This window comes from Sturnira hondurensis, unplaced genomic scaffold, assembly GCF_014824575.4.
Source record: "Sturnira hondurensis isolate 20B ecotype Veracruz unplaced genomic scaffold, ASM1482457v3 Scaffold0013299, whole genome shotgun sequence".
Lineage (NCBI taxonomy): Eukaryota > Metazoa > Chordata > Mammalia > Chiroptera > Phyllostomidae > Sturnira > Sturnira hondurensis.
In genome coordinates, this window is record NW_028085930.1 from 4,829,963 (window position 1) to 4,851,359 (window position 21,397).

Sequence of the window (21,397 nt, forward strand, 5' to 3'; positions counted from 1 at the left end):
GGAAGAAGTAGAACCTTAGTCTTGGGCATGAAGTTGTGTATCCAAAATGAGTTCAGGTCTTTTGGGTTCATGGCCTCTGTGTGCACCCTCACAGGCATACCTTGGAGATACTATACGCTCAGTTCCAGAAAACTGCATTAAAGTGAATACTGCAATAAAGTGAGTCACACAATTTTATTTTGGTTTTATAGTGCATATAAAACTTATGTTGTCAGCATACTGTAGCATATTAAATATGCAGTAGCATTATGTCTAAAAACAATGTACTTACTTTAATTAATAAATAGTTTACTGCTAAAAAAATGGTAACCATCATCTGAGTCTTTAGAGAAGTCATATTTTTTTTGCTGGTGGAGTGTTTGGACTCAATGTTGATGGCTGCTAACTGATCGGGGTGGTTGTTGCTGAGGTTTGGGTGGCTGTGGCAACTTCTTAAAAGAGGACAACAATAAAGTGTGCCACATCTATTGAGTCTTCCTTTTATGGACAATTTCTCTTCAGCATATGATGCTGTTTGATAGCATCTTACCCACAATAAAACCTCTTCCAAAATTGAAGTCAGTTTTCTCAAACTGCCGCTGCTTTATCAACTAAGTTTATACAATATTCTAAATCCTTGGTTATCATTTCAACAATCCTCAAAGCATCTTCATCAAGAGTAGACTTCATCTCATGAAACCAGTTTCTTTGCTCATCCATAAGAAGCACTTCCTTATCCGTTCAAGTTTTATCATGATATTGCAGCAATTTAGTCACATCTTTAGGCTCCATTTCTAATTCTAGTTCTCCTGTTATGTCTACCAAATCTACAGTTACTTCCTCCACTGAAGCCTTGAACCCCCCAAAGTCATCCTTGAGGCTTAGCATCAGTTTCCTCAAAAGTCCTGTTAATGTTGATGTTTTTACCTCTTCCTATGAATCACAAATGTTCTTAATAAAATCTAGAATGGTGAATCCTTTCCAGAAGGTTTTTAAGTTACTTTGCCCAGATCAATCAGAGGAACCACTCTCTATGACAGCTATAGTCTTACAAAATGTATTTCTTAAATACTAAGACTTGAAAGTAAAAATTACTCCTTGATCTTCAAATCTTCTCCTTGAAGGCTTCAGAATGGGTGTTGTGTTAGCAGGCATGACAATGACATTAATCTCATGTACATCTCCATCAAAGCTCTTAGGTTACCAGTTGCATTATCAACAAGCAGTAATATTTTGAAAGGAATCTTCCCTTTCTGAGCCAATGGGTCTCAACAGTGGGCTTAAAATCATGTTGTAAACAGATGTGCTATCATCCTGGCTTTGTTATTCCATGTAAAAAATAAAGGCAGAGTAGATTCGGCGTAATTCTTAAGGGCCCTAGGATTTTCAGAATGGTAAATAAGCATTGGTTTCCCCTTAAAGTTACCAGCTACATTAGCAGCTAACCAGAGAATCAGCCTGTCCTTTGAAGCATTAAAGTCTGGCATTGACTTCTATTTCCTAACTATCAAAGTCCTGGATTGTATCTTCTTCTAATATAAGGCTGTTTTTGTCCACATTGAAAATCTGTTGTTTAGTGTTGCCACCTTCATTAATTATCTTAGCTAGACCTTCTTTATCTGGATAACTTTCTGCAGCTTCAACATTAGCACTTTGTTGCTTTATCTTACACTTTTATGTTAGGAAAATGGCTTCTTTTTAAATCTCATGCACTAATCTCTGCTAACTTCAAGCATTTCTTCTGCAGCTTCCTCTCCTCTCTCAGCCTTTATAAAATTAAGGACCATTAGGGTCTTGGTCTGTGTTAGGCTTTCATTTAAAGGAAAGTTGTTGCTGATACGGTCTTCTATCCATACCACTAAAACTTTCTCCACATCAGCAGTAAGCCTGTTTTGCTTTCTTATTATTTGGGTGTACTCTGGAGTAGCACTTTTAATTTCCTTCAAGAACTTTTCCTTTGCATTCACAACTTGGCTAACTATTTGGTGCAAGAGGCTTAGATTTCCACCTAGCTCAATTCTGACATACTTTCTTCACTAAGCATAAACGTTTCTAGATTTTTACTTAAAGTGAGAGATGTGTAACTCTTCACTTCAATACTTAGAGGCCATTGTAAGGTTATTAATTTTTCCTAATTTCAATGTTGTTGTGTTTCAGGGAACAGGAAGGCCTGAGGAGAGGGAAAGAGATGAGAGAATGGCTGGTTGATGGAACAATGAGAACACAATCATTTATGGACTAAGTTCACATTCATTTATGGGTATGGCTCATGGTACCCCAAGCATCAAATACCACTGTTTACAGATCACCATAATAAATTAATGAAAAAGTTTGAAATGAGAATTACCAAAATATGACACAGAGATGAGAAGTGAGCTAATGCTATTAGAAAATATGATACCAATAGACTTGCTCAATGAGGATATTAAAAAATCTTCTATAGGTTTTGTAAAAGGAAGAGAGAAAGAAAGAAAGAAAGAAAGAGAAGAAAAAGAAAAAGAAAAAGTGATGTTTTCAAAGTGCAATAAAGTGAAGTACAATAAAACAAGGTATGCCTATACATATGCTTCCTGGCCTCCTGAGAAGTGGTCTGGCTTTGACATGGTATTTGGCCTTGTTTGTTCTTCCTCCACCTCTGGGCAAGAAAACCTCTTCTTTGCCCCTACAGAAGACTGTGTCCCATACTCAATCACCCTTTGGACAAAAGATGTGAGCTATGGACTGGGATGTACAATGTTCATCATTCTTGATGAACACTGTACATCAAGAATGCAGCGAGGTAATGTTCTCATGGCTGAAAAGAGTCAACGTTTTATTAGTAGTTTGGAAGACTGATTGCATACTTCATTGTGGGCTGAGCTAAGAGGGCATAGAGAAGGAGATTAGACAAAGACACCAGGGGTAGGAATGATAAAGTAAGTGTGGTACAAGGGGCCAGCAAGACATGGGAAGAGGTGGTCCAGGATTGGTCATTTAAAATTATTGTTCCAGTCCTGAGCAGTGTGGATCAACTGGTTGGTGTCCTCCTGCAAAGCAAAAGTGACCAGTTAGATCCCCAGTCAGGGCACATGCCTGGGTTGCAGGTTCTGTCCCCAGTCAGGTCGCATAACAGAAGCAACCAGTCTATGACTCTCCCTCACATTGATGTTTCTCTCTCTCTATTTCTCCCTCCCTTCCCCTCTCTCTAAAAATAAATAAATAAAATCTTGAAAAAAATTATTGTTCCAACTCTCTACCCATTTCTCACTGTGAAATAGCCACATTTAAGTGATTGAAAGGCTTCCTGAAGAAAGGAGAAATGTCATTAATATTTTACAGGGAGATAAGTCAAGGAGTAGAGACAGACAAGAAATTGAGGCTGTAGAAGTTTGAAGAGATCTTCTACGGAGGCAAAATATGCAAAAAATCAAGTCAGGGTGGTTGTTATGTCTTTGCCCTCAATGCAGCATGTAGAAATGAAAGCAGAATGGATTCAGAAATGTGATAGTCATAAAATAAACATGAAGTCAGCTTCGTGTTCAGTTGCATTTGTTCTTTGGTAACTGGTTATTTGAAAATTATGTCCAAAAACCCCCACAAGCCCCTCTTTATTCTTTCAAGCTGCCTTGTGTAGCAATGACACTCCCCAGACTATATTCAGCTGTCTCTCTTTCTCTTTCCCTTTCACCTTCCTTTAGGATGCACTAATTCCTCTTCCATCATCCCCTCACTAGGTGCAGAATTCCTGAGAGAGACTGGACAAGATGGCCACTGAACCAGAAGAAAGGGTTGTGATGTGATGGACCATGATGGTTCAGCACCTAGGACAGAGGCACACATACCCTGCCCCTTTCAATGAGATTTCCTTGATGGCACTGGGGGAGCTACTAAAGATTCTGTCAGGCACCAATAGCAACACAACTAACTACAGGACTCCATGGCAGCAGGGGTTGTCAGTTCTTATCAGTGTGGGATGGGGGGTGGCTGTTTAAGGCCATAACAGGAACCAGGAGCAAGGTGTCAGGAACCTGTACAAAGCAGTGGCATCAAAATAAACAGATTATCGAGACACTCTCCCCTCCATAGCAGAACCTCAGAGAGGCTTGGGACTGGTGAAGGAGCAGACCAACTGTCTACCAGCTGTGAATAATGAGCACCAGACATTTGGAGGACTGTTTTGTTTAATGTGAAGGTGATGGTGTCTGAAGTTCTAAGGTGTCCCTTCTAAAAAGGGATTTGTGCTGGGGGTCCGAGTTAGCAAGGACTGGAAGGCTAAGTAGTACATGTTCCACTGTAAGCTCAGGCACCCTGGCTTCTCTTCTCAAAACGTAGGAGCTCCCCTTGGGCAAGGAAGAGAGGATGTTGAAACCTGGGGAAATCATGTTGCTTTAGTTTTCCTGACAGCTCTGGAATCCCAACATTCCAATTTTATGTCACCCTTGGAATCAATTTAAAATGAGCCCCAGGGACATAGGTTTCCTGTGGACAGACACCTGTGCCATCTGCATGGATATCAGGGGGACAAGGCTTTGATTTACCGAAACTTGTTCATTTCATGCCACCAAGTGAGTGACTTAATGTCAGTAGTTTGCCTGGAGATTTCTACAAAAAATATCTGAAAAAGAAACCCAGAGAGATGGCTTGGATTTCCACTTCAATGGAGTTCTTTATGGAATTTAGAATTTTGTGTTGATAATACACCCTCTATCCAAAGTACTCTTAGCCATCTTGGTACATTACTTAATAAAATCTAATCTTTCCAACACACTACGAGGTGGGAACTATTACACCCATATTACACTGAATGATATTATAGCTTGAAGATATTAAGTAACTTGCCCATGTCACATGGCTGGTGGGTGGTGAAATCAAGACTTGGGTGCAGGCCCGGCCCTTCCCAGAGCTCATCCTAACAACTCTTCCATCCAGGGTGGAAGCACTAAGTGTGTAAGGTGCAGGTGTGGTGCAAACGCAGCTGGGTGGTGGGGGGTGGTGGGTAGGTCTCTCACAGAAGCAGGAAGTTCTTATTCCTGAAGCATTCCAGTAGGTTCCCCATAGAAACAGAATGAGTGTGGTTCCAGAATCATGCTGAGCACGTCTGCATGTGTTGTTCACTAGGGTCTTGGAACCACTGGGCATGTACTCAGGCAATTCTCCTAATCATAACAGTTGGTAAAAACAAGTGATTAATCAAAACAAGGAGGGACCCTGTGGAGAGGGATTTTGGGAACATCAAAGAACCTAGTGCTACACATTTCACCAAACAGTAATATTTATAGAAAGTACTTCTTGTTTCTACTACATCAATGGAGTTAATTGTCTGGGAGAAAGGGGGTGGGTTTTACTTTCTGGGAAAAGAGATAGCCCTATATCTGGCCTGAGCTGAAGCCTGAGCATCTAGGTTTCCATAGGGCTGCAGAAGCCCTTGGAGGACCACTGAGGGCCCTGCGCCCAGAGCATCTCTCAGCAAGAATGCGTTTACAGCCAATCTCACATCACTGCCTGTGTGGGGTAGGGATTGAAGATTAAATCTTTTACTTGTGACCCAAAGTGAGGCCAGAGAGGACAACTTTGACATTCTTTCTTGCAGACCCCCTGGGAACAGTCCATGTCAAGAAAAGTTATAGGTCATGTTGTCTTAAAGAGATGGCCTTCAAGACCTCTGTCCTAATCCTGAAATGAGAACTCAGAGCCTTCTGAAGCAGTGAAAGACACACGGGATTCACAAAGAGTAAACTGGTGCTGAGTGCCAGCTTCATTGCACTGTGACCTCAAGCAGGTCACTTACAGTCTCTGGGGCTAATTATTTTTTGATTCTTGACCCATCAATCCATATGTGTTTCCTGAGACCCTACTGGGCACTATGCCCTGCATGTGAGGTTATGGTATGAAAAGTTTACAGACATCTACCCTGAGGAGCTCAAAGTCTGCAGTGAAGGTGGGTCCCTGCACTATAACTAAACAAACCACTGACTGAGGAGGCCAGTGGAGATGTAGCACCTGGACAGGGACTTGGAAGGGACATGGCCCTCTGCACAATCATGGGAGAATTAAATGACAGAATGTTTGTTGAAGCATTCAGTATGTCTTAGTGCTCTCTACATGCATTGAGGGCTGCCTGGAATAAAAACTCAGAAATCCCTGGCCATCTCTTCAGGTTTTAAAAAAGAAAGCACAACCAGGAGCACACCATACAGTGAATAAAAGGCACTGTCCAGAACATTTGACCTGAAGGCCCTCGAAAGCAAGAACACCTTCCTGCCTGGGGCCCTCAAGGCTTCATGCAGACCCTCTGTGAATCTTCCACAGCTGCACGTAGAACTCCTACCCTGGACTGGGACAGGTTGCACATTCCCAGACCCTGCTCGTGCACCTCTGACCTGGGTAATGTCTCAGAGGAAGGATCTCCACAGGTCTTCCAACTGAAAGATCCACACACTAGGCCACGTCCTCTCAGAGCAGGTTCGAAGCCATTTGCTCTCATCAGAGGTGACAGTCGAAGCCAGTCTTCTTGGAGTCAAATGACCTTAGAACACACTTCAGTCACTGGTACAACAGCATTGCTCCTGCATGGGCAGGGCCTCCTACAGAGCAACTTGTCCTGGTATGTCATTTCTGATTGCTGCAGACTCAGATCCTGAATCATCCAAAAGCCTTGCAGGCACAGTCTTGGCTAACCTCATGAGAATGGCATGTAGGCACTTTCACTGGGCATGGGCACAAAGCCTGCCCTTCACTCATAGGGACAGAGAATCTTTACCTCCCGTGCAAGCTCCCCTTTGCTGGCCAACAGATAGCACCCTCTCTCAGGAAACTGAATTGCTTTCTGTCTCTGCTCACTGAGCACTGGCAGGTTTTGGTGGTAAACATGGCTTCCCATTGTACCCTCCCCGTAACCAGCCACCTTCTGTGCATGTCTGGCCCAGCAAAACCAGTCTGCACCAAGCTTTACCTCCCTCCACAGCCGCCATGCAGGCCTCACTCCACATAGTTGAGCATTTTTCTTGCCATTTCCAAGGGGAGCAGAGCCCAGATAGTTACCCAGAGGAGCTGCTCAAAGGGCCTCTTGAAAGTTGAAGTCCACAGCCACAGGGTAGGGGTGGAGAGGGCATGCACACCATTACTATCATTGCCCTGACCTGTCTTTTCTCTCTACAGAATGAGGACACAGGGACCCTTGTGTCCAAGTAGCCTTCCATAGCGGGGGTTATCCCTCAGCCTCTGTGAGACAAACCACTTTTGTCAATGTGGCTTCAGAGTCAGCATACTCTTGATTGAGTCGGGCAGAGGCAGTCTCTGGCACAGGCTGGAGGGGGTCCTGGCTGTTCCAGTGGTTGACTTCAGTACTGCAGCTGCTTTTTCTTTGCAAAGTCATCCATGATCAGTTATCCCCTGGGGAGTCTGTTAAGCCCACAGCCAACCCCTTATCAGGTGTCTGGCTTTGACTGGGCACTTTATAGCCAATTGTGTGGAAAGTTTCTCAGAAAACCAGACACACAGGTTCCAAATAAATCACTACAGAATTCTGGCATCCTGGTCCTATGCCACACATAATTCAAACAGCACAGATATGCCCAAACTATTAAACCCATTTCTGCCCACTTCACCCAAATTCCCACACAATTCAGAAGCCCTCTTGACTGACATCTCCACTACCTCTTTGCATACTTTCAGTTGGGATTTCACTGATGACTCAGGCAGCCTTTGCTCTCTCCAACAGTGTTTAGAATCTATACTTACACTAAGTTGAAAGAAATCTGTGATGAGAGTCAGACACCTGAGACCCTTAGTCTTTGTCCCACCCAAGTGAAACCATCAGGGATACATGTAGGTCTCTGCATCCACACTGTTATAGTCACATGTGCTAACAAACCAGGATATCTGGTAGATCATAGTCCTGGTTTGGAAAAGGGTTGGCTGGTACCAGGTTTCCAATACAGCAGCTGGAAGGTCAGGGAATAAAATAAAAGGATGGAGTTTGGGACCCCAGCCAGTGTAAAGAAGTCAATAGTAGATTCTAAACCTAGTTCTTGGGCAGGATCAATGATCAATAATAGGGGGGTGCAGTGCACCAATATGAGTTCCAGGACTGACTGGCAGCAGTGACCTTGAAAGCTGACTACAAAGAGGACACTAGTCAGAGGTCTAAGAGTGAGATACATCCAAGACCCCACTATGGGCTTGGGTTTGGCCTCTGGTATCAGAATTGGATCAAGATATTTTGCTGAGTTATATGGATGAAAATGGGGAGGCTGGGGGCACCAGGGCCATAGTCACACCTGGGGACTGCCTGTGAGGAGCTGGGGCATCAAGATGGTCTGTACACCATCTTGATGGTATAATACACAGATTTGTGATCCCACTGTGATGGGAAGAAGACAGAGGGGTGGTGGTGTCAGATCTCAGCCAAACTAATATGGTTCTCCAGGAGCCTTTGCCCTAAAATGACCATTTCTCCTACCTTTTTATTCAGTTTTTATTTTGGACTGTGCTATTTAGATATGACCTCACCTCTTAAAAATTATTTATAACAACCAAAAACAAGACAACAATTTATTGAGCACTTACCATATGTCTGACACTGAGTTATGTATTTTACATACATCATCATAACTGGTGCAATAATAATCAATATCTTCATTTTACAGAAAAGCAGTAGAGGTTCATAGAGATGAAGAAACCTACCTAAGGCCTCCCTGCAAGTGAGGGGTGAAGCCAAGAGTCAGCCTTGGTCTACCTGATCCCAACAGCAGGGCTCTTCCCATTTGACTATTGCATAAGGTCACAGAGGCAGTAAAAACAATCAGATCAGCATGTCCAAAGCTACCAGTCCAGTGGAGCCTTATGCCTGAATAACTCTAACCAGTATAGAATATTCACAGTACAACTGGGACCTCTTGCTTCCTAGGGATGAGGTGCAATTCTGGTGGTGGACAGAGGATGCAGAAAACCCACTTCTGTTTGTCTTCTCCTTTAAAGAGGAGAATTGGATCAGGGAAAGTATAAGAACTCTGAGCTACAGATGCCATCAAGTTCCAGCATCCATCCCAGACCAGCCTTTTCTGGGACGAGAGCTTGCAAATTTGCCATCCAAGCCATTGCCTGAAGACCACTAAGAAGCATTCGTGGCAACAGAGGGTTGTAAAACCATGTGATAAACAGCTTTGTTCTGATCTTCAAAATAGAGAGTAGATTAAATAAATTTTACTTCAATTCCCTCCTACTTCTGAAACTTCACAGTGAAATCAGTGCTTTGTGAGCCTCAAGGAATGACTGACAAGAACCAGCAGTTGTCTCTAAGTACAAATGAGGCCAAATGACATTGCTTCTTTTTCTAAAAGTTTACAGGCCTGCAGAGAAAAAGGGTATATAGATAGCATCCCTAGATTTCAACAATGGTAACTGAAAAAAACTACATATATAAATGTGTACCAAGCAATGTCAGAAAAATGATAATACCAGTGTTTGGATTTTAGCAGCTTTGAAAATAACATTCAAGTAGGGTAAGCTACTCCAACGATAGTAATCAAATAACATAGCTTACTTTCACTGAATGCTTCCTGTACACCAAACACTGCTCTAAACAGTATCACTACATTTCATATCTTTGACAATATAGCAAGATAGACACATATACTCTACCCATTTTGTGGATGAGAAAGTGGAGACACAGAGGAGCCATGTCAGTTGCCCCACTTCACACACCTGGCAAGTGGCAGAGCAGTACTTGAACTTGAACTCAGTGATAGCCACCAGAGTCCACACTCCCCTAATAACTGTGCTAATACTTGTGATTTGAAAGGTGGTAAAAGCTGGTATTCAAATGCTCTACACTTGAATGAACACTGTGCCTAAATCTACAATGCAATATTAAAGTGCAGAAAAGGAGAGACCCAAATGGGCATTTTCTAGAGGGACAAACAAAAACGTTGGGTGTTTCATGTCCCAAAAGTCTGGTAGGAGCCTTGGTGTGAGGGCTGCAACCAAAGTGAACAATGAACAGTATCCCATTCATGGGAGAAAATCCATCATGTTTCCACTGAACCCTACTCTAGGGTGAGGGTCATGTTTCACTCTGGCTGCTGGGTTTTGAAAGATATTGATCAATGTGGGAGATTCAGAAACTGCAGGTCAGGACAGTGGGGTTCAGGAAATCATGTGCTTTGGGGAATAGACAACATAAGACATGTTTAGCCTAAAGTAGGTGATCAAAGAAGGATATGAAAGTAATCCTTACTAAACATTAGAACTGCTGGCCTCCAGAACACTGTTCCTCAATGGCGGACCAAAACTGAGTGGGGGAGGAAAGCAGTGCCCAGTGCAAGATCCAGAAGATCTCTCCTACATTGATGGGTGACGGCTGCCAAGCAATAAACTAGAGCTGCCCTGCTAAATATATCAGCTGTCTGTCATCACAAATATGCAGAAAAATAAAAGTGGCATGACCACCTGTCAGGGTTGTTGGAGGGAGGAGGCTGACATTGGGGAAGACTTTGGGTGGCAGGACCTGGAAGGCTGCTCTGAATGTTAACAGTCTGTTATTCCCAATGCTCTTACGATGAAGTGTGGAAACAGAAATGCCAGCATGTGTGCCTGGTTATAAACTTAAAACTTAGAGCTATAGGATGCCTCCTAAGGGTTATACCCACTTGGGTCAAACAGTGGTGAGGAGAAATTCTAGATTATAGATGTGTGAAAGTGTGTGTACATAGGCAACAATGACCTTTCTCGAAACAGCAGTGACAGTTACAAATAGCTTTCAGCTTGCAGTCACACTCCTTCAATTCTGCATCCAGGTATGTAAACCATCCAAATCCAGGCACTCCAAGAAACAGCTTGCCTTCTGATTCATTTGTCTATGACAATGGCTGAAGTTCACCTCAAGGAAAACACAGATTACCTCCCCCTCAGAGCCACAAATGCCATAGTTTTTTTTGTTTTTGTTTTGTTTTCATCCTCACCCAAGGATATGTATATTGCTTTTAGAGTAGAGGAAGGGGGAGAGGAAGGGAGAGAGGGAAACATCAATTCAAGAGAGAAGCATCAATTGGTTGCCTCCCGCACACACCTAGACCAGGCAGGGCATGTACCTACAACCCAGGCATGTACCCAGACCAGGAATTGAACCCACAACTACAGTGGCCACACCAGCAAGAGCTAAATGGCCATATTATGTGCAACATGGATCATATATCAGGGTAAAATCAAGTAGCTCTTTTATTTACAGAATGGGGCACATGGTGTATCTTTTTCTAAAGCTAGCTGTGAGCAGAGCTGCCCTCTTTCAAGATATTGAAACTCCTAGCTTAATAGAGGCAAATGCTTTTGAGAAGGTCTAACTTTGAAAAGTTTTAAAAACCATACCTAAACTGTAGTGTAGTCCTCAATTTGGAGTGTTTGTCACCCTGGGGGACCTTCCTGCCCTTTTGGCTTGAAAAGCTCTTCCTTGTACTGGCAGCCTCAGAGTTTCCTCATGTCCTATTTACTGCCAGGTCGGGTAGAGGACAATCTGAAAGGGGAGGCCCATCACCCATTTAGAGTCCCTTCCCCTTGACCCTCCATCTGCGCTCAGGTGAATGATTCCCACCAGTCAGTTTGCCTCTGCCTCAGTTTCTCCTTCAGCCCTCCCTGAGCCCATTCCAGCCAGGTCACGCTACCTGACTCTGCTCTTTCTCCCCTATCACTGCTTCCAGCGCTGGCTGATGCTGAACATTGGGGGTCTCCACACTGCCCCAACCACCCCAAAATGAGGGTGAACTGGAAACCAAGCCAGAGCTGGTGAGTGTTGTTCTGAGAACTAGTGAGGCCCTCCCTTGGAACACTCAAATACACAGACACACCCACACATATCATACTCACATCACACCCACACCTCCTCCAATCTCTCTCTCTTCCTTTCCCTCCCTCCATCTCTCCCTCTCTTCCTCCCTCCATCCCACCAAGCCTAGCACAAAAAGACATTGAGAGAGAGGAGCAGGCCCTATGGCTCCAGTCTGCTGGAATTTACTCAATGGCCTCTCTCCCTAGGAGTCATAAAGCAGAGGACAGAGAAAGCTGACCTAATTCTGAAGCAATGTTCTCAAACTTGAGCATGCTTCAGAGTCACCTGGAGGTTTTGTTAAAACTCAGACTGCTGCCCACCACCCACCATCCCCAGAGCTCCTCATTCAGTAGGCCTGGGCGGGGGGGGAGGGGGGTGTGTGCTGAGAATTGGTATTTTCAAGTTCCCAGTGATTTGAGGTTGCTTATAAAAACAAGGGACTTTACTTAAAAACCACTGCTGTAAATAAAAAAAAAATCCCTGGCAATCTTGGTGAGTGTGACCTAGCAGAACCAAGACCGGTGAGAAGGGTTTATGAGCTGATGTCATCACAGGCTTTTCACAACACCCTGAAGGCTACCAGGCCTAGCCACAGAGGACTTCATTCTTTTCTCATCATCCTGAGATCTTTTCTATTCTCTGGGCCTTGGGGCCCTCTTTTCCATGGTGGCAATGCCACCATGCTCCTGAGCAGTCCATTCAAGGAGCATGAGCCTGTGACACAGGGGCCACCCTGATGCCCCGGGATGGTTGTGATGAAAGAGCGGATCAGCTGCCAGCCCTTAAAAGGATGGAACATGAGCTTAAAGGAGAATAAACTAGAGCTTCCAGTGATGGGAGAGGGAAGAATGGGTTCACATCTTTCTCAGTGGGAGGCAGATTCAATAGGGATACTACAGCAAATCAGCATCAATGACATGACCATCTGCATCATCTGCCTACGAGGTACCAAAGTTCAGCTCCCACTACGTGTGAGGCTGAGACACCCTGGGGTCTCAGTGACATGCTGCCATTTAATCCTCACAACCTCCCATTTGAGTTCTTCCATGCCCAGTTCTGCTGATGAAAAGCTCATGCTCACAGAGGCTATAACACACCCAGATCACCCTGCTGGGATCCACACCCAAAGTCCCCACCTTACAGCTCAGCTTCCTGGCCTTCTTTCTATGTTAGTCAGAAGGAAGGTCAGGGGTGGTCTCTGGAGGATCCCGGAGGACTGGCCAGCATTGCGACCCCTCATGTAAAGGGAAAGCAGAAAGGCCCGAGGGACAAGACAATGATCTCTGGAGCCCCTTCGTTATCCCATTTCTATCATCAAAACTGCAGAGGGAAACCCATTGCATTTGAAGCAGAAATGAAGAAATTAGACAAGCACTAGCTTGTCTCTGTGATCCATCAGTTTCTCCCGTGTGGGTGACAGGAAAAGGGCTTTTTGTGGTCAGAAATGTGACAAGGTAATTATTTTTACACCAGTCCTTCTGCATAGTTTTTCACAGACAGCAACTTTATAAGGCATAATTATCTATTTTCACCTGCTTCATAAATTCCTCCTTTCCATTTCACCTCCCAGTAAACTAGAAATTATTTAAAACTGAAGATGTGCATTCCGATGCTTGTTTCACATAGCTTGTCTCACTTCCCTGTGCGCTCCTGGCTGTGTTGTGCCCTCTTTCCCCTGACCCTGTCACACTTCTGTTACCATAAGACCCTCCTGTGGAAAAAAGTGTGTCTGACCCTGAGGTCATGGAGCCCCTGTTCCCTGAGAACCAAAAGCCAATCTTGTCTGTCAACGGGGCTGCCTAGCTCTCCAGTCTTCTCAAGTCCCAGAGGACAGGGCTCAGCAGCAGCTGGAGCTCCCAGGGGCTGGGGCTGTGCCTCCCGCTCTCTCCCACAGCCCGTCGAGTTACATGGCCATCGCCTTCACATTGTTTTCTCCAGGATCTTCAGGCCAACATGACCGTGTGGCCTGGGGCTACATGAAGGATTCTGCTGTGATGCTTAGGGACAGCCACAACCTGGACTGCCCCTGAGGATGTCACTTTTATTTTTAGATATCCAACATCCAGTCATGCTGGAAGCTTCCATATCTGCCACAGTCTTCACACTTTCCAGGGATATAACCAAAGCAAGTTCTAACACAGATTGAGAGTTTGCTAGGAACCAGGCACTGTGCCAAAAGCTCTATAATACTATTCTGCTTATTCCTCATAACAACCCAGAAAGGCATACATTCGTATAATATCATGAAGATAAAAATGACAGAGTAAAGTTAAGAAATTAGCCCAAAGTCACAAAGAAGGTAAGAGAAAGAGTCAAGATTCAAACTTTTGTGTGTCAAGTCCCAAAGCCCACCTTCTAACCCCTACATACAATTAATGATTCATAAGCTTTCCCAGAACACAAGGTTGGGGAAGTGGGATGTCCTGACTCCCCAGGGAGCCTCCAGGACACTGGGCGTGGCTGGCCCAAGGAGGCAGCAGAGGAGGGAGGTGGCAACTTCCTGAGCTGAAGCTCAGTAGGCCCGAAGCTCAGAGGCAGAGTCTTAGCCCATAACCTCCAAAGCCCCTTCCAGTTGGTGAGCTGCCCCTTCCCCTTGAGCTCTTCCCTAGAACCCTGCACTGTCCATATACTGTGGCTTCATTCAGAGGGTTTTGTTAGCAGGAAAGGGTGAGGATCACCTGTGACCTGTCTCTAGCTATCCCAGAAGCCCTCACCTCACTCCATCCATGGCTTAGGCGATCCCTCTTTCCCTGAGAGCTTCCCTGACAGGCGGCAGTGCGCATCCTAAACCCTTACACCAGCTATCTCAATCTCCTCTTCCCTCCTTTCAGAGCCTGTAGGGAACTAGGCTTCCTCTAGAATATGAGCAAGTATCGGGCTGGGCAAGGGGGCAGTCAGCCAGGTATTCATGCAGCAGACTGCCAAGCCCAGGTGCCAGGAGGATGAAGAAGAAGGAAGGAGGGGGCTGGATGTCTACAGACTAGAAACAATGACATCATCACACCCAGACACAGAGCTCACCATGCCCCCTCCTCTGCCTGCATTTGGGGCCCACACCAGCCCCTTTGACACTGCCTTGGGGAGCACCCAAGTCCCTGCTGAGGCCACAAACTTTGTCAAGGACAAGACTGGACACACAGGGTTTCCAGGGCTTCTCAGAGGTCAAGGGGATCCCAGGCTCTCCCAGAAGATTAAAAAGAAAATGAAGAAATGCTTACACAGGGCTACAAAAGTTATCTGGCATTCTAAATGTTTAATTTAGAATAATCAAGCACATTTAACACTACAAAAATATAACAAACATACATGTTTTGGTCTCAGAGATTAATGAAATTCATTAAAATATTAATTTTCAGTGCACTATAAGTATTTTAGCTTTATAACATTTTAAATCATAAGATTTGTTATATGTTCAGTGTTGTCAGTGAAAAAGTGTGACTTGATGTAAATCATCTTATTCAAAGATGACGGCAACAGGCCAAATCTGAGGCCTTCCAGCCTTCGAGGCCAGGGCTCTTGGACACTCCTGACACTGTCCCCTTCCCCCCTGCTCACAGGGCCTGGACACTATAGGTGCCCACTGTCCTACACATTTCAGAAAGATACAGCTCCCCTTTATCTGGGTCCTCCCACTGCCTTGGGCCATAGTTGTTCCCTGGTTGGATGCATGAAGGATGGCACCTGCAAAGTGAACAAGCACTTGTCCCCTCCCTGCCCAACTAGCCTCTTTTGGGCTGGGCTGGGCTTGTGTCCGGCTGTCTTGTTCTACCTGCATAATCAGCCAACCCCTCTGAGGCCATGGTGCAGGCCTCTGCCTGGCCTCAACAGCTCCAGATATGCTCCTGGTATCTTAGAAATTATTTACTGTGGTGATGTGTGATGTGTCTTTAAGAGAACAGATGGTACCTCCAATTAGAACGCTTTGAAAGGAAACCCTGATGAGATATAAAAGCTAACAAATTGACTTTTTCATACAGTACTTAACTGGCACACAATAAATCAAATATACAATGAGGCTCAATAAAATAATATTTATTTACACTTCTTTTGCCTAGCATTGTGCAGCAGCCCAGAACCCACAAGTGCCCGCCCCTGCAGGCCAGGGCTGGACAAATGCATCACTGAGCTGCTCTCAGCCCTGACCACCAGAGACAAGTGTGGCTTTGATTGGGTGACTTCTAGTCTGATCTTTGCACTGGATATGTGGGGGCACAAGAGCACTGGTCTATAGAAAGGGTGTAGTGACATACACAGGGAAGTCTAGAACTCACCCCTCCTCTAGGCAAGGCACAGAGATTGGGGGGGGACCACAGGGTTGAGAAAACTGTGTCTAACCCCAGAGACAGCTGGACCAGAGATAGCTGGGCCAGAGACAGGAGAGAAAAGGCAATGAGGTCTGATTTTGATGAGGTAGACTCAAGATACAGGTAGACAAAGTAGAATGAGAGTCAAAAAAAAAAAAAAGAAAGAGTCTAAATGTGCATACTAGAGGCTATAGGGCCTTCCTATTTATCCCAGGTGCATCAGGTTAGATGGTTGAAGGATAAGCCTAGAAAAGTAGACAGGAGGAGTGCTATATGGCGAGGAGGACAGCTCCACATCAAGTATCCTGAGCATTTGGTTGTTGGCCTACCTTCTCTCTGCGTGATGAATCCAAGGGATGACAGATTCACAGGGTGTGTGTCCTGAAGTAGGAAGCTGGGAGGCCCAGTTTCCTACATGTATGAGTTAATCTGCAGAGGGAGCCTAACCAGTGAGAGAGGGCTCACAGGTAGAAATGGAAGGGAATGTTTTCAGAAGGAAATCTGTGAGACCCTGGGCACGTGCTTTGGCAATCATGGAAACTGGTCCTTAGTCTGGAAATCCAGGCAACGGTGATGCAGCATCCTTAAGTGGCTTCTAAAAAAGTACATTAAGCAATGGGTGCCAGGGCCACAGAGACCCACAGGGGAACCTCAGAAGTCAGTAGAGAAGATACTGCAAAAGAAAGACAGGGACTCTAGGCAGCAGTAATGGAACTATTTCTGTTCATATCACCCCCCCCCCCAGAGAGGAGGGGCTGGGAAAAACCAGTTTACAAGAGGATGAGCATTTCTCGCTTTTTTTTTTCAGTTCAAATATATAAATATTGATCAACCCCAGGACCTTGATCTAGAAGACATTTTCATCCCCCTTCTGCACACAGCAAAGGTTACCTATAATTTGCAAAGCCAGATTAGGAAATTCTTCTACTAGGAGCTCAGTCATTTTTTGACCCATCAAACTGCAAGTATGTGTGAAACATTCCCTCTGTGCCCTTCTACGCTGGGTGTGGGTGGAAGGGGTTTTGTCCAAGGAGGGGAAGAGAAAGTCTCTGCTCACAGGGAACCAGGCAGCAGCATCCAATGCAGAAGAAAGCTCTAGCATCATTAGAGGCTAAGCTGGAGCGCTGACTTCTGCATGCAATGGAATACTGAAAAAATTATCTGTGTTTTGGAGCTGCAACACTTAAGGAAGTGGGAGCATGTTCTCTGAAGTGCTGTGCAGGGAGAGTAGTGCTTCCAGTCTCCCCACAATTATGGGGGACAATATTATAAGGAAATGCTCCCCTTCCCCATCTTTACCCAGGAATGAGGTCACCCCCAACATACACACACACTTTTGTCAGGATGGCTGTCCTCCTCTCTAGAGCAAAGAATGGGGGAGTGGTGGAGCTGACGCATTAGCCCTACCCCCTAGAATATCTGTCACATAGATAGCTACTGTGGCCAGGTCTCTGTCTTGTCATTGGGTGAGGGTGCAGATTCTGCACCATACTAGGCTCTGCAAGGGATGCAGGAAGATGAATATGTGGTCCTGGCACACAAGGACCTTCACTTGATAACTGAGAAGGTAAGTACAGAATAATTAGGCAGCCAATTAAATTATGAGATTCTGAGAACTGGTCACAGAAATATAGGGGGCCCATGAAGACAGAGGATAGTCTCAGCTATCAGGACTAAGGGGGCTTCTTGGAGGAGGTGATTGGAGGAGTTACTAGGAATTGTTACGGTCTCCCAGAGAATCTTGATTTTGCACTCAAAGAACTCTCCAGGTTGTCCTTTTTAAGATCTGGTGAGAGGAAGTTGATGGAAGACTCACAGGGGAGAAGGAGGTAAAAAAAAAAAACAAAACATAATCCTGACCCTGCACTACTAAGCAGAGGGGCCCTGCACACCCAACACAGGAGCTGTCCGTTTCAGCACCACAGCCTGCATTTCAGCGCAGCAGCCAGTGCTGCCCTTGGAGAATGTTGTCTCAGTCTCCCCTACCCCAGGCCCACCATGTGCACTGACTGTCAGGGAAACAAACTCCCCAGCCCAGAGCCCTAGACACTTACTAGTGCATGCCACTTCCGGGGGGTCAAAATCCGCTCGGTAATAGCCAGTCCGGCAGGTGCAGATGGGAGATGCCTCTGAAGGGGATCTGCTGTTGGAGGGGCAGTGTGAGCAGCCCTCAGCTTCCTGGCTGGCCTTGAACATCCCTGCAGGGCAGGCTGGAACACAAAGAGACCATCTGAGAATTAATGGAGGAATGGCAGTGGGGCGCCTTTCCCTGGAGCTGAGAAATGAAAGCTTCTACCCCCTTCCTTAAAAAGGACATGGAGATACCCTCTGCACAAAATGAGCATTTCAGATTCAGAAAACCCCTATTTAACACACAATTTTTAAACATCTCTAGTTAAAAGTGCCTTCCTGGTACCAACAACCTCTCTTACCTGAACAATCTGAATAATGATCCTTCCCTTTCACATGTGTCAATTCATTTAATTGAGAAAATGAATCTAATGTGCAGCTCAGTGTCTGGGATCTACATGCTCTATAAATGGTTATCACCTCCTTGTTCTACCTGGTTAACAGCCAGGGCCTTAGGCTGAGCCACTCACTGAAGGAATCTTGCCTGATGTCCTTGGATGGAGAGGGGTCCAGGTCAGCCAGTGAGCCAGACCCACGGTTCTTAAATGCCATGTTGCAACACACATGAGGGACACTGTGTGCTTGTTAATAAGCACGTGTTATGAATGACAGTAAAGGACCAGACTTGATGAGTGATTCTTTACGAAGAAATTAAAGTGATTTCAAGGTCACTGGCTTAACAACATCATTTCCCCTTAATTGCATTTTAAAATGCTTTGCAGAGTGAGGCAAGGAAAGGATGGCTTTGCAGGCAGTGAACCAGGGAATGTGTCATGCACTGGGTGTCATCTATCATGAACATGGGTGTACGGAACATTGAGAAAGGCTGGCACAGCCTGATGCCCACTAGAGGGTCCCTCAGGTGTGAGGCACTTCCTCTTAATTCCCTTTGTGACCACCTTTGAAGAGACAAGCCCCCAAAAGTTTGATTCCATCCAGCCCTTCCCTTGGGCTTTCACCATGCCTCACCTGTGGAGACCCTCCACTCCAGACGTCTGGTCTCCTCCTTGCTGACTCCTCAGAATATTCCTCCTGACCGCTTAACTTCTCTGAGTCCCTTTCTCACTATCTCAGCTCCTGACTCTTCCTATCCTCAGGAAATGTCCTCTGGCTCATCCTCCTTTGGGACCAGGTGAAACTTACTGCGTGGTCAACTCACTTGGCTTTCTTACGTACCTCACTAACTCATTCCAAAAATATTTACTGTAATTCTTCTGAAGACCTGATCCAGGGAATTTAGAAAACGTAGCCTGCCTTCAAGGAGCTCCTGATCCAGTGTCCTCATACAATTATAATATGATGTGACCTTCATTGGAACAGAAGTACCATTATAATGGCTTCTCCTGATACAAGGCTCATCTTCCCAAATACATGGGTCCCTCCTGGCAAGTGCAGAGTATTCTTCAATAACAGTAGTAGCCCCCATCTGTTAACATCCTTGCTAAGTGCTTTACATGCATTACTCTATGGGGAAGCCATTATTATCTTCATCTTGTTAATGAGGAAATGGTGACATAAAGCAGTTCAAAAAGTTGCTCAGGATCACACTGTGGGGAATATGATAGTGGTAATATACACATAAACTATTTGGAAAATATGCACAGCTTTTCTACTAAGATAAGAAGGAAGGACTGCTTCCTGTATGTTGGAAAAGCTCTCTCACTCCTTTGCTTACTCGAAGTGAAGTGTAGTGTTTCAGTTACCCTGGGGTAGGATCTCATCTTGGATGGGAGGCAATTTCTGAGTTGGAATGTTCTGGAATGGCATAACCCAAGAATGTTCTACGGAGGCAACCTTCTTTGGGATGTTAGCGCCTGTTACTCACAAAAGGGTTCTGGGGCCTGATATTTTGAACATGTGGATTCAGAAAGTTAATCTCATTTTTTTATTACAGAATGTCTCAGAAATTCCAAAAGTGGGTTATGTTTTCTCACCAAGAAGCCCTATTTTGCAGAGCATCCCCTGGGATTCCAGTCCCAGGGGACACACTGGGGTAAACGGCGTCCAGATGATCCAAGAAGGTCTCTGTTGTGACCCACGTAAAAATGGGCCACTGGCTGACCCATCTCACCACACTCAAAAGAAACTGCTGTTTTCTTAGGAGGAAAAAGAAATTTAAGCTTTACTGAAGACCAAACAAATAAAATACTAAAGGGAACACCCTGAATGACATACCAAGAATCTTAGAATCTGAATTATTGATTTATCTGTTCAAGCCCATGCAGGAGAGTCTCTTCCTCTGTCTCCTCCTCCCTCTCTTCTTTCTCTGTCTTCCTTCCAGGCATTTTCTGTGGCTCCTGTGAGAAGCACTTGGTCCTCTCCTCTGTAAATCACCCAGCATTGCCGCCCCCCCTTCAGTTTTGGAGCTGAAGAACACAGAGAAACCAGGCCTGTGCTGCCCAAACAGAGCAGAAGCTCCTTCCCTGGAAAGGAGAGGAGGGGAAAGGGGTGCATCTCATGCATTCGTCTGGTCCTGTCCACACTAATTTTCTAAATGTATCAGTCCAAGAGGAACAAGGTGTTTTCACTTTCTTTCCAGCACTTAAAACCCTCTTTGATTAACATTTAATAAGTTAACAGTGTCAACAATCATCTCAATATCTACAAATGGTGAAGGGATTTGGAAAGTGCCTTCCCGAGATTTCTCATGAAGAAAAGCAGAACGGGGTAGCCCAAAGTCTCTGGATGCTAAGGTGGCCACAACAGAAAGTAATGGAGGAGAGCGGGTCCAGGCTGGAAAGAAAGAAGCTGCAAGAAAGGTAGGGGAGAGAGGTCCCGAGGAGGGGTGTGACTCCATCCTCCTTGGGGCAGGGAGCACCAGGCAGTGCCCAGGCAGCCCTGGGTCTGATTTCTGGCTCTGCTGGCTCCCAGGTGGGTGATCCCTCGCCCGTTACGTGATCCTTAGCAGCTCAGCTTGTTCATCGGCATAGAGGACTGATCGAAAATAATTCACTTCTTACAGCAACTCCCACAGATCATTAGAATTTAGTAAACTCAAATATGAAAATGTGCTCCCATTAAAAAGTGCTAAACAATGCTAATCCCCCTCTGCCCCAACTTACCCATTCCCTTTTGAAAAACAAGTTTTCTTTGCAAGAACATCTAGAGTTCAGGGTCAGAATATAGGTTCTGAGTCCTGAAACAAGTCTGGGTATCAAATAGAAGAATGTGTTTCTTCACAGAT

At 45.1% G+C, this 21,397-nt stretch overlaps 1 protein-coding gene across 1 annotated transcript in view; it reads right to left on the reverse strand.

Moving 5' to 3' along the window:
• EPHB1 (EPH receptor B1) overlaps positions 1–21,397 on the reverse strand; it is a 415,980-nt gene that overhangs the window by 120,474 nt on the left and 274,109 nt on the right. Inside the window, exon 4 of the mRNA XM_037061235.1 lies at positions 18,138–18,293. Within this exon, the coding sequence (XP_036917130.1) occupies positions 18,138–18,293 (156 nt within the window). The remainder of the gene's footprint in view (positions 1–18,137; positions 18,294–21,397) is intronic.